This window comes from Pelobates fuscus, chromosome 5, assembly GCF_036172605.1.
Source record: "Pelobates fuscus isolate aPelFus1 chromosome 5, aPelFus1.pri, whole genome shotgun sequence".
Lineage (NCBI taxonomy): Eukaryota > Metazoa > Chordata > Amphibia > Anura > Pelobatidae > Pelobates > Pelobates fuscus.
This window is the reverse complement of record NC_086321.1, coordinates 327,562,302-327,576,132: the sequence shown is the minus strand read 5'-3', so window position 1 is coordinate 327,576,132 and position 13,831 is coordinate 327,562,302. Positions and strand designations below refer to the sequence as shown.

General features: G+C 42.9%; 1 protein-coding gene across 1 annotated transcript in view; it reads left to right on the top strand.

The window, feature by feature from the left end:
• The window catches only part of MARCHF2 (membrane associated ring-CH-type finger 2), a 47,872-nt gene that overhangs the window by 17,162 nt on the left and 16,879 nt on the right, over nt 1–13,831 (top strand). The window contains exon 3 of the mRNA XM_063453248.1: nt 11,314–11,509. Within this exon, the coding sequence (XP_063309318.1) occupies nt 11,314–11,509 (196 nt within the window). The remainder of the gene's footprint in view (nt 1–11,313; nt 11,510–13,831) is intronic.

Below are 13,831 nucleotides of genomic sequence, written 5' to 3'. Positions count from 1 at the left end.
AACACGTGGAAGTGTCTCCATAATGGACAGAAGTCACATCCTGTATGCAAAACACCTGTTAAATATGACCGCTGAGGCCGAACATTAACCTCAGGAAAAAAAAGTTAAAATGAAACAGAAATAATCCTGAGGAAAAAGAAAAGATAGCTGGAGGGAGATGAAACAAATATTTACCTTACATCTTTATTAAAATTATGAATATACTGCCACCAAAGATAAGACAATTTGCATTTCTGATGCATACAGGAAAAACTTCATATTTTGCAACAGCTCTCTCATGAGCTGTCAAGGCTGGATTTACACACTCTGCTTCACAAACGCCAGTTTCTTCAATGTGTCCTTTCCCCATCTTTTATATTAAAATGGTGCACACAACCACTTCCTTCGAATGCGTTGTAAAGTTGGTCATGTTCACATATTGGAAGTTGACAGGAGCACCCAAATGGCTGCTACATGACGTGTAAGCCAGAGCCAGACATGAACAGTATACGTATAGTTATTGTGCATTATAGGGGACAGCTCAATAAATGTAGTCATAATATATCAGCGATATAGCATTCAACTCTTACTATATTATGTAGTCATATGATCTTGGATGGATGAAGTACACTCCTGAAATGTTGTAAATACCGCTATATTTATTACTATCTTTCCAGTCTTCCCCTTCCAGTTTTGTCCATTTTATTTTAGTTTATATAGATTTGCTCCCTTCTGTTCATTACCTGTTGCAAGGACTTTGTTTAGCACACTGTGGAGGAGTGATCTGATGTGCATGGTAATAGGGCCCTTTAGTGGGCAAAGAAGGAAATTCTCCTAACTAGGATCCACTGCAATATGAATGTTGAAAATTATTCTGTAATACAATTCTGCTACCTTTTGCATTTCTCACTTGTTATATGTTGGAACCCATACTTCTTCGGGGTAAATTCTTTTTATGTGGAAATTAATAAAGATTTTTGTTTTCAATTACAGACCCATTCCTTTTAATCAGACTAATCATGTGCTAGCTGCTTGGTCTTTTGGTTTTGGCTCTGAATCAATAAAATAAACAAATTATGGTTAAACCAATTTAAAGCTAGTAGATTGTAAGTCCTTACGAGTTTAGCAACCACAGCAAGAACCACAGCAACTAAACTGAAAACTGGCCTGTGTATTTTCTGATAGCCACGATGCAGTTACTTGCCTTTATGTTGAGTGGAATCGTGGCTATAGCTAAAATACGTAGCCTTTAAGTCCCTTCTAGACATGCTTGGGTAAGAGAACAAAAAAACATAGACCAGAGGGCGGAGCCAGCAGTCGAACAGAGCAGACATGCGACAGACGAGCTCCACCAAAATAAGCCTGGAAAAAGCAGTTTAAATCACCAAGCTCCACTGTAGCGGATGGCATTGGGCTGTCCACAAAATTGTGTTTTAATATGCTTTTGTTTAATTTTGCCGTATGTATGTATACTGTATGCAGCATTCGACTGATTGTTCGGTAAAATCACTCCATTCATTATATGAGTGAAACTACTGAACAATCAGACCACCCAGGAATAAGTGTGCCTCCAATTACCGTTTGCAACAATGTTGCAAACCCGTAATTGGCAATCCGTGCAGTGTGTGCTTTATCCTCCATCTTAAACTCCCGAACAGCTGTGTTTTGCCGTTGAGTGTCTGGAACTAAAATCGGACACTCGACTAGGTAAACACCGCTGAGACCTTTCAGAGCTCCGTAACTCACGAACAGAGGGGCCAACTAGCACCTCGTTCGGTAAAATAAATGTTCCGAACAAGGGAATTAATACGAATACAGATTTAACTTTGGATGGCAAGTATGTTTATGCATTTTATCTCCCGAACAGAGACCGACAGCAAGGCCAAAACACATGGAGCCTTTTACGGATACTACCTCGTTTGCGGTCGGTCAAATTCTTCCACCTAACTCCCGAACCCCTGGTCTGATCTGGGTGAATTTTAAATATGTTAGTCACTCATATCAGGGCTACCAGGGGGTACCCATTATATAATTCTATCTGACTGTTTTGGGGTACATCCAGAAATCGGGTAAAACTACAGTATGTGTAAGTGAATTATGTGTCACACTGAGGGGAGGAGATGTGTGGGAGGTAACAGTTACACTATTGGATACTGTACTAATTAATGTGAATCACTCCCTTGCATGGGAGAAAGCTTTAAAAGAAGGTTGTGTGGATTAAAAGTTCAGTTCTTGGGGGGGGTGTGTGGCTAACCGCCGGACAAGATGGATGCATAATCCTTAGCTCCGGCACATGGGCTGACAATCTAACTCAATCCTTGCACACAGAACAGCATCAAGACCCCACCTCAGAAAATGTCACACAACAAAAGCGGAAAAAATGAATTTCTTTCACCAAAAACTGCAGCAGACGACCTCAGGCCTACTAAATGCCAATCAAGATGGCGACGACTGCTCTGAAGATGATAGCACACCACAAAACCGACCTGAAACCGGAGAAGCCTTGACAAAAAGCTACTTAGCTCAAGCCTTGGAAAATCTCTCCCAAAAGCTAATTGGATCATGGCAAAGTACTGTGGAGTCCCTGCGCAAGGATGTTCAAGACATAGGCAACAGAACATCACATATGGAATCCAAAATGGACGAAGTCGCAACAGCACATAACGACTTGGCATCCCACGTTGAAAGCTTGGAAGAAAAACTACTACTCACAGAAGCCAAGCTAGCAGACATGGAGGATAGGTCGTGGCGAAACAATCTACGGCTGCGAGGTGTGCCGGAATCGCTGCTCCCAGATTATCTACAGGGATACGTGCGAGGTGTGCTGCGCGCCTACGCTCCAGAAATCCCGACTGATATGCTGCTGCTGGATAGGATGCACAGAGTGCCTCGCCCGCGCCATATTCCAGACTCCATACCCACAGACATCCTGCTACGCGCCCATTACTATCACGTTAAAGAACACATACTACGCGCCAGCAGGAACAAGCCTAAACCGCCAGAAGATTATGCCACGGTACAGATCTTCCCTGATATATCGGCGGCAACCCTTCGGAAGAGAAAATAATTCACACCAATTACAGCTGCGCTTCGCAACAATGGAATACGATACAGATGGGGGTATCCGACGAAATTATTGGTGGTAAAAGATGGAGCACTAAAACCAAATTTAACCCCAGAAGATGGAATCACCAAACTGAAAACGTGGGGTATTAACCCTCAACTAGAACCCGCTCAAACTTCATCACGGCATAGGATGCGGCTGGACTGGCATGCATCCGCAAGTAACAATTAAACCGCATCAGCAGATACATGAGGGAAACCGCAAGTATTGCACACCACTCACTTATCACACTCAGGCATACCGCCAGTGAAAGGGCATAACAAGACTAAAAATCCCCAACTCTCTCTGACACCACTCACGCACATATGGCTCGGACACACTGGGACTCCGCACCACCAGCCTTGGGAGGCTGAATCATCGATATGCACATAGCCAGTGGACATTATTGTCCGACGAAAATCTATTGTCACATACTGCTATAGCGACATCATTCGCTATGTTATTTTGTTATGCTTTATTCTTTAATGTATCTTTAATACTTTATGTCGGTTACACTGGATGGGGTAGTATAGGAAAGGGTATAAGCCCCATGGGCACTGCTGGCACATGTATAAATGTCCCCACTGGCACAGTGATGATGAACACAAAGACCGAGGGGGGGTATCAGTGGACCACCTGAGGCCCAAAGGGATGGGATGTGAGAAACCCCATCAAGTCTCAATTGTGTTGTCGGTGGGGGGTGGCGGGGGGCCCGGGCGCCTTCCCTCCGCTGTCTCCACTGTTGCACCAGTTCCCCACGACAGGGAACATGTATATACTCAGTTTTTCACCCTACCCCCATCACCACACCCAAGTTATGCACCTCCCGGGTCGAGGCACACTCAACTATAAATAACATACTAATAAGCACTCTTTCAGCAACCACACAGTTAAAACAACCTGAAGATACAAACCATTAACGCGTGCGGTTTAAACACACCGCACAAACGACGTGTTCTCACGGACACAGCTAGAAAAGAAAGAATAGACATACTTTGTGTTCAAGAAACACATTTCACGCACACTAAGATACCCACATTTGCGCTACGGGACTACCCCATTCAATATCACTTCACATATTCCACTAAATCAAGGGGAGCCTCAATACTAATGCATAAATCACTATCATATGAATTACTCCAAGTAAAAAAGGACAACCAAGGCAGATACATCATACTCCATTGTATTATAAATGACATAAAATACACAATAGCCTCTGTATATAGCCCAAACACCAATCAGAGAATTTTTTTTACACAAAGTTTTAACCAAAATTCCGAGCCCACAATTACAAAATCTAATTCTATGTGGAGATCTAAACCACATCCTGGACCCACGCCTGGATACGACAGTACTGAGAGACACCAGGAGACATGCTGCCCTGAAACCACAATGTAAAGCTCTAACAAAACTGCTTATGGAATTTACTCTTTATGACACATGGCGCACAACACACCCAAACAACCGTGAATACACGCACCACTCAAGAGTCCACAAAACTAGCTCGCATATTGACTACATTCTAGTAACGGCACACCTCCTCACCTCAATCACAGAATGTAACATTGGAGACATAACATGGTCAGACCATGCACCAAAATCATTAACACTACAAGACAAATTCCAATTTCGGGGAAGCTCACCCTGGAAACTGAATGACACTATTTTATACAACCAATCCTTCAAAGAATCACTAGCAAAGGAAATAAATCTCTATTTTACAACATTTATACACCCCAAAATACATGGGTGGCACATAAAGCAGTAATACGGGGATTAATCATCAGTCGAGCGGCATATCTGAAAAAAACAGCACAACATGATTATACCTCGTTACTTAAACTACTCAGAGACCAAACGAGCGCCCAGCTTATCTCCCCAACCCAGGAAGGACAGACCAAATATACCAAACTACTAAAGCAATAAATGACCTACTGTTTCAGAAAACCTCGCACATACTAAGTAATTTGAAGATGACACAATATTCACAGGGCAATAAAGCGGGGAAAGCTTTGGCATCCTTACTACGGCAAACTCAAGCCCAGTCTAAAATACAACACATGCTCACCTCCACGGGTACCAAAATAACAAACCCTCAACACATAAATGACACCGTGGCAGAATTTTATAACAAATTGTATAACCTAGCAAAAGTTCAGTTCTGCTTCTGATGCTGTGTGTCGTCCAGTCATTGGGATCCATATTGGGATATTCGTGGATTTTCTTGCCTGCTGTAATTATTGCCTTATGGATTTTTAATACTTGTTCCTGAGCCTCACTAGAATCTTGAGTGGAGATAACCATAATACCAGCTCTTCGCTACATCCACTAACCACAAACCAGACCAAGCCATTTCATGATGGGGAAGAAGTCCAAACATCAGGGACCCGTAAAACCAGTGGGGACCCGCGATATAGGAGACCTTTTTCTCCGTCCCGCTAAGGCCTCGGAAGTCGCCGCGCCAAAAGAAAATGGCGACAACCTTGACCTCCTCTGAAAACCAAACATTGCACCTCACCCCCGCGGATTTTTTTAGATACGTACAAATGAGAGATTTCGCCAAATTAGCGCACATAAAAACGGCGGCCCGGGAAAAAGATGACGTTCTTTGAACGCATCTGCCTCCAAGAAATTATACCCAAAGGCATGATAACGCTCATGTACGCCCACCTCTGTTCAGAAGCTAGGGACTGGGGCAAACTAGCCTATACGGATCAATGGGAGAGAGACCTAGGGGACACGTTGGAAGGCATAGAGTGGCAAGAGATCTGGTAGGGAAACCATACCTCGTCAGTGTGCGTTACCCTTCAGGAGCAATCTATCAAAACAGTGCTTCGCTGGTATACTACACCAGTTAAACTATACCAAAAGACTCCTACAGATGAGTGCTGGAGGGGGTGCGGTCTGAGAGGGACGTACATGCACATGTGGTGGGAATGCCCACAGATGGTCACATTTTGGAAACAGATACAGGCACTATTGTCGCAGGTCTTTTTCAGAACTCCAGACCTAGATCCATGGCTATTCCTATTAAGCGGGACCCTAGACGGATGGACTAGGCATGAACAAAAGCTTACCCACAAAATTACATTAGCAGCTAGGAGGGACGTAGCCTCAGACTGGCTTAAACCCGGCACACCACCCATCACAGGGGTCATAAATAGGATAAAAGAAGTCCACTTGATGGACAACCTAACAACTAGGATAAGGGGCACCTTAAAAACTTTTCAGAACATCTGGGAACCTTGGGAAAACTCCAACCTGGGAAGTTTAATATATAACCACGCTCCGACGGAAGAAATAACGGCCCCATTCTTGGACCCCCCTCCCCACCCTACCCCCTCTCCTTTCTCTTTCACTCTTTGATACCTCTTCTTCTTCTTTCTGTATTTCTATCCAGGCTTACAAGTTTCAAAAAACAAAATATTGACCAACATAAGGCGTCCATAACGATAGTCATATGTGGCACGCAGGCACCAGAGGCAGTAAACTGCTATACATACACAGTTAGCGCAGTACCACTGTATGCAATATGTTGTGTCAATACAAAATAAAGAATAAAAAAAAAAGAAAACCAAACATTGGATGAGCTCAGGGAAGTGAGGGATGGGGTAAAGGCTGCAGGGAGACATGGGGACATTGAGACACGGGGAGACCTCTAGGGACGCTGAGACACTTGGGGGGACACAGAAACACTTGGGGACACTGAGACACTAGGGGACACTGAGACCTGGGAACACTGAGACACTAGGGAATGCTGGGAGACATGGGGACACAGATACTTGGGGACACTGGTAGACATAGGGACACTAGGGACACAATGTCTCCAAGTGTCTGTGTCCCTATGTGTCCCTAGTGTCTTAATGTTACAGACACGGGGGCACAGACACTAGGGGACACTGGGCAACATGGGAGACAAGGAGACACTGGGAGCAATCCATCTATACAGCAGAATCAAACTGTAAGTAGTTTTTTGGTGATTTTACAGAATTTTCTCTTATGTCACTCCATGTTTACATCATGGGATGTCATGCAAACATAATTAGTTAAGCAAATTAGTAAGGCCTGTATTTTTTTTCCAAGAAAGATAGCAACCCTAACTACTCTTCACATACTCTTGCTCTTGCTTAAGTATGGAAACTTAAGAGGGTATATGAAAACAAAACTTGTGTGGACTAGCTGAAATGAAATTAGTTAAGGTAATGCTGATTTGGTTCCCTTTCTTGTACACTCACTACATCCACCTTTTCTCTGTCTCAGACTGTATACCAGGAACTTCTGCCTGCTAGTAAGAAGGTAAGGAGACAAGTGGACATGTGACTGCTAGGGGACAGTCCTTAGCACGGCGCAAGCGCATCATTAGACGCATTTATGCTAAGCTCAGGATGCTGTTGGCCAGCATGCATGATTGGCAGGCAGCCTGACATGCTAGCCTTCCAATTCTTTGGGCAGACACACCTCCTTTTTAGTCCTGTTTGTCCCTTTCGGGAGTTCTGGTTATATGATCCGCGTCAGTGGGCCAACCTTTTACACCGCCCATTGACTTCCTGCTTCACTGGACATTGCTGTTAGGGGGTATGGATTTACTTGAAAGATGAAAGCATGAATAAGAGAGATTGGCATATTTTGAGAGAATCAGAATTTTTATAGCTGCATCCTATGAGTTTCCCTCTGGCAACATCTCCACTAGATACATAACGCCTGAGAGGTATGACTGTTTTAGTGTTTTTGGTCGATAAGATTCTGTACTTAGGCCCCTCATAATTGTCAGCACCAGGCCCACTAGGCTCTTAATCTGGCCCTGGACATGAATAAGGTGGCTTCGTGTTGAGCAGGTTTTATTTTGTGATTGCGGAGTTCCTGGCATGTTATCGTACTATAAAGTAATTTAACACAATTTTCTATTATGTGTTGAATGTGTTCCCTGTGCTGAGTGATGTGGAATTTGACATGATAGGGAGACACATCCGGAGCATGGGGAATGTTTACTGTATCTCCTGTGGGTGCAGACCTCCGTAATCACTCCCTCGCTGTCTGGTGCTCTCTAGTGAGTCAGAGGTTTGCCGCTGAGATTCCCAGCGTGCATTCTGATTCACTGAATGCCATGACCCACAGAAATTAAATCTGAATGGCAAAATTGAGCAAAAATAGCCTATTGGAGGGTTTTTCCATATGAGCTATTTTGCCTCAGTTTTTCCATTCAGATTTAATTTGAAAAAATTAGTGAATAACCCTGCCAATATCCAGGTCTTATCAGTGTCCCCAAACTTTCTAATTTAAAATTATCTTGTGTCAGGGCAAATAAATTGTCATGACAGTCAAGTATATTGGCTACCACTTTAGTCCCTTAAACATGTTGATTTTTTTACCCCTGCTGTTGTATGATATATGATTTTCCATGCATGTGTGTTTGTTATTCAGCATTACATATGGTTTAGGGACTGGTGAGATTTAACAAGAGTGAGAAGTGTACAGACAATTTTAATCACAGTGTGATGAGGTAGTCTTTTTTTATATTAGGTTTTCCTATTTTAATGGGAATAAAGCTAGCAATATCCCACTCCCTAGGTACATTGTTGGGTTCCAAAACCAAAATGTTGTTATGCCTCCCTCAAGTCTGTATATCAAATCCCCAGGTGACAATTGGCAGGGGACTGATTAGAGCAAGATTGCTCTGCACCCTCTTCTTTACACTGGTAGCTTGTCCAGTTGGATCCAACTGAAGCTTTGCTTCCTGGCAGCCATCCTCCTAGAGTGAGTAATACATGAATGTGTGGAGATACACAAAGGGCCTTTGTGGGGGGAGAGATACAAGGTGATCTAGGGAATTGGATCATGGGTATACTCCTGTACTGGGCTATTACTATATTCTTCACAAGTGAGGCAGAAACAGAATTGGGTTTCCATTTACAGATATTGCCACAATAGACAAGCATAGGGATTGCCTTCCTTCATTGACAATAATCACTCTGCCTCAAAATTCATTAGAAGTAATGTTAGAGTTGTTGAATTAGGGTTATTGACCCGTTCAGCAAAAAATTCTGTCAACATTTTTACAAAATTAACCTTGCTAATGCAGAGGTGTAAATTCGTCAAGCGACCCGACCACAAGCACACAGGGTTTATGTCAAAACACTTGTAAATGACTTCACAAGGAACCAAGAAGAAGGCCAGGGACAGGCTGGCACCATATTCACTTCAATAGGCTACAAAGGATATACTGATTATACTGACCTTTTTAATGTATGTTAAGCCATACTATAGCTCCCTCTGTCTTCCCTCTCCCTTGCGCCCTCCTCCCAACCACGGTAAATAAAGGGTTAAAACCCTTTTATTTACTTGGCTTACTCCAATGCCGATGTCTTTTGGCACTGGGTCGCGACTCTGCCTCCTCCGGCATTCCGCAATGAGCAGGCTCTAATGAGCATGGTTGGCAAATGTTGCGCGCATTAGACTTCACCATAGGAAAGCATTGAATCAGTGCTTTAAAAATCTGACCAGCGTCAGTTACTGGACCAAAGGTCCGTTTGGATGCAAGAAGCGCCTCCAGTGGCTGTCTGGGAGACAGCCACTGATGGCAGACTTGGTGCTCCAATGTAAACACTTCAGTTTCTCGGGAACTCCAATGTTCGACATTGCAACACCAAATGCAATAGGGACACTGCATCCAGACCACTTCAATGAGCTGAAGTAGTCTGGGTGCCTATAGTGTCCCTTTAACTCAGTATTTAGTTGAAGCATTTTTAGCAGCGATTACAGCCTCAAGTTTTTTTGGGTATGAAACAGCAATCTTTCACACCTGGATTTGGATTGTTTCTGCTGTTCATCTCTACAGCTGCTCTCAAGCTCTGTTAGCTCTGGTTAAATTTGGGACCATCAGTGGACAACCATTTTCAAGTCTGTCCATAGTTGTTCCATTGGGTTCAAGTCTGGACTCTGGCTGGGCCACTCAAGGACGTTCAGAGAGTTGTCCCTGAGCCATTTTTACATTGTCATGGCTGTGTGTTTAGGATTATTGTCCTGTTGAAAGTTGAACCTTTGGCCCAATCTCAGGACCTGGGTGGTCTTTAAACTTTCCCCCAATGCTGACCAGTCTCAGCATGCCTGCTGCTGAAAAGCACAATCAAATCATCACCATCCTTCACCGTTGGGATACAATTGCAGACATGACACTTTGAATTGAAATCAAACAGTTTAATCTTTGTTTTACCATAGAATCCTGTTTATCACAGTTGCACATTTTGTTTATTTATTTATATTTTGCAAATCCGAGCAGGCTTTCATGTGTCTTGCAGTGAGGAGAGACTTGTATCGGGCCATCTGCCATAAAGGCCAGATTTGTGAATGTTGCTGTGATGTTTGTTATTCCTCAAGTTTCTCCCACCTCCACACATGATATCTGGAGATCACCCAGAATGACCATTGGGCACCTCTCTTACCAATGAAGAGTCCTGGTTGTTCAAAACGTCTTCTATTTAAGAACCATCTAGGTCACTGTGCTCTTGAAAATCTTCATTGCAGCCAAAACTTTTTTTTTTTTTTTGTAGCCTTCCCCGGGTATATGCTTCAATACAATCCTGTCTCTAAGTTCTGTAGGCAGTTACGGCACTTTGACCTCAAGACTTGTTTTTTGCTCTTTTATGCATTTACAACTGTAAGACTGTATATACAGGATTGTGCCTTTTCAAATCATGTCCAGTCAATTGCATTTGCAAACATTAAACTCTGATCAAAGTGTAGAAACATATCAAAGATGATTCAGTGAACTGGGATGCACCTGAGCTAACTTTCAAGTGCCATAGAGAAAGGGTCTGAATACTCGTGTCAATGTGATATGCAGTGATTTTCTTTTAATAAATGTGCAAAAATTGAACAAAGATTTTGTTTGTGTCTTGTCATTATGGGGTATTGGGTGTAGACTAATGTAAAAGAAATGAAAGGGACACTATAGGCACCCAGACCACTTAATTTCAATAAAGTGGTCTAGGTGCCATGTTCCTACCATTTTAACCCTGCAATTGAAAACAGTGCCGTTCTGGGGGGAGGGCTTTGTATTCCTAATGCTACAGTGTTCCTTTAATACACTTGTAGCATAAATCTGCAACATAGGCATTAGGGGGTCAGAATACTCTCGGAATGCACTATATGTATTCATTGTAAGGGTTGGGTGATCAGATTGACCACTTTGGCATTGTCTTAATTCATTTTATTGTATTTATCTTTCCTCTTAGTGATGGGCCCATCTGTCGAATATGTCATGAAGGAGGTAGTGGGGAAAGACTATTGTCTCCCTGTGACTGCACTGGTACCTTAGGTACAGTACACAAGAGTTGTTTGGAGAAATGGTTGTCCTCCTCCAACACAAGCTACTGTGAATTGTGTCATACAGAGTTCGCTGTTGAAAGAAGACCAAGGCCTGTCACAGAGGTAAATTCACCCCTCCACCACTCAACTGCACTCTGTCTCTATCTCTGTCAGCTGATTTACCTGTTCACTGGTGGATTCTATATTATCCTAATGTGTTTGCAATGTATAAAGCTCTTTAGCTTTACTTAAAGAGGCACTCTAAACACCAAAGCCACTACAGGTTTAACTTTCTACCTGGGAGGATTTGAATCTCAAAGGCACAAGGAATACTAGAACGTTGTAAATATATGTTCAAGTATTAGAGTGTTCCTTTAACCCCTTAAGGACGGAGGCAATTGTACAAGTTCTGATCAAAACTTATTGTGAGCTAAGCTGTTCACTTGACTCCTCTCTCACAGTCAGTCACTATCCTGTTATCTGTGTGCTATTTCAAAGCCATGTTAAGGCGAAAGAGTGTAGATAATAAGAAGACCGTGATTGACTATGGGGCAGAGTGATGCCAGCACATCTCATTTTGAGCTCTTATTGTTTTGATACCGGAGAAACTGACGGAAGCCAAGCACAGAGAGATGGACACAGGTTTCTTCAGGAAGGAAGAGATTCTTTATTGGATCACCGATCGGGACTCAGAGGGACTAGCGTCACCAAAATACAGCAAAGTCTGAGTACTGAATACATAGAGTACATTCCTTATATAGCACTGTAGCTCCTCCCACAATTAACTACACCCACACATACCCTTAACCTATTTAATAAATAGAGTCTAAACTCATCCATCCGGTCTAACCACGTGGCTCATCTGATACAAAGGAGAGGGACGCGTAATTCCAGTTCTTACATTCCTGCACCTGGTCAGTACAGTGATAACAGTATCTTAGCTACGTGTAATTAACTAACTGATACTACAAACACATATACATACATATGCCTTGTGGCAATCTTAGCCTGCTAAACTTGTATTTTACTGGAATTACATCACATTCCCCCCTTTGATGCCTCTGATATTTCACAATTACTTGAGGCATCACTTAACCTTGGTTTGCATATACCTCAGGTTACCATGAACCAGACCAGACTTATCTTATGATGTGAATCTTTTAACACTCATCTTCCTGCATTGGTTCTCCTTGATCTAGAGCCTTATACTTATATATCGCCATTATCTGTGCAGCAGCCTTCCTCTCTGCTATACTTCCTATCAGGCTTTGCACAGACCTAACTACTAAGGGTATAAGACACGGTAGGAGTAGACACAACAGTAAAATCAGTAGGACTCCACCTACCACTGCCTTAAGCCCTCCAAACCACTCATACCAGCTACCAAACCAACTACTTGGATTGTACCCTTTCCATACCTGAGTAGGCACATGCACTAGTTTAACCATATGGCTAGTAAGCTCAGCTATTGCTTGCCCTTCGTCATCTATTTGAAGACAGCAATTGCTCAGGTTAAACTTCCCACATACACCTCCCTCTACTGCCAAAAGGTAATCCAAGGCTAATCTATTTTGGTACACTGCTGTCCTCATCCTGGTATTATGCTTCGCTAGAAGATTGAGTGCTTGTGAGGTCTCATTAGTAATAATCTCAACCACCGCCTGTAATCTTATAATACGGTTGAGCATATAAATTGGGGTTCTATAACCAAAGGTACCATCTTCTGCCCACGTGGCTGGCCCATAATAATCTATGATACGCTGGGGAGGCCATTCATTATCTTCCCAGGTGCCTATCTCTAAGGGTCCCCTTTTCTTCCTATGATTCACATCATACACTTTAACACCTAAAGTCTCACCTGTTTCAATCGGTAACAAGAAGAAGGATGGTTTGAGCATACCCAACACACATGCCCCTTCCCAGTCCTGTGGCAACTCCGAATAGGCTTTCTTACCACAGATCCAGTACAAATTTGCTGGGGCTCTCCAGGTAGATGTGATGGATAAATCAAACCACACATCCTTTAAACTGGCATATCTAGCAAACGGGTTAGATGGTTCTGAGACATTTGAAGCCGACCACCAAGTTGTATTTTTAGTATCATCATCATAAGCTTTTTGCCCTAGACAAGTTAATTCTCCTACAGAAGTATTATACATTATTCCTTTCCTTGCTATGCAAACATAACCTATGATGGAGGTCTTTAATCTCCACTCAGATTTACCTCTAACACTCAAATGATAATCGGCTTGTGTAGATATTAGTTGGTCAACTGCCTCAGAACCGGACATTACCTCCTTTGCTTCCCAAGGCCATTGGTCTCCCATGTTAGTACCTCCACACACATAGCAGTTGGTAACATTAAGACTACCGGCAATACTTTCAGCTAGGTCAATGAACAGGTTTTTAGCGTTATGGGGGATCTTATTATCTATACTCATCTCT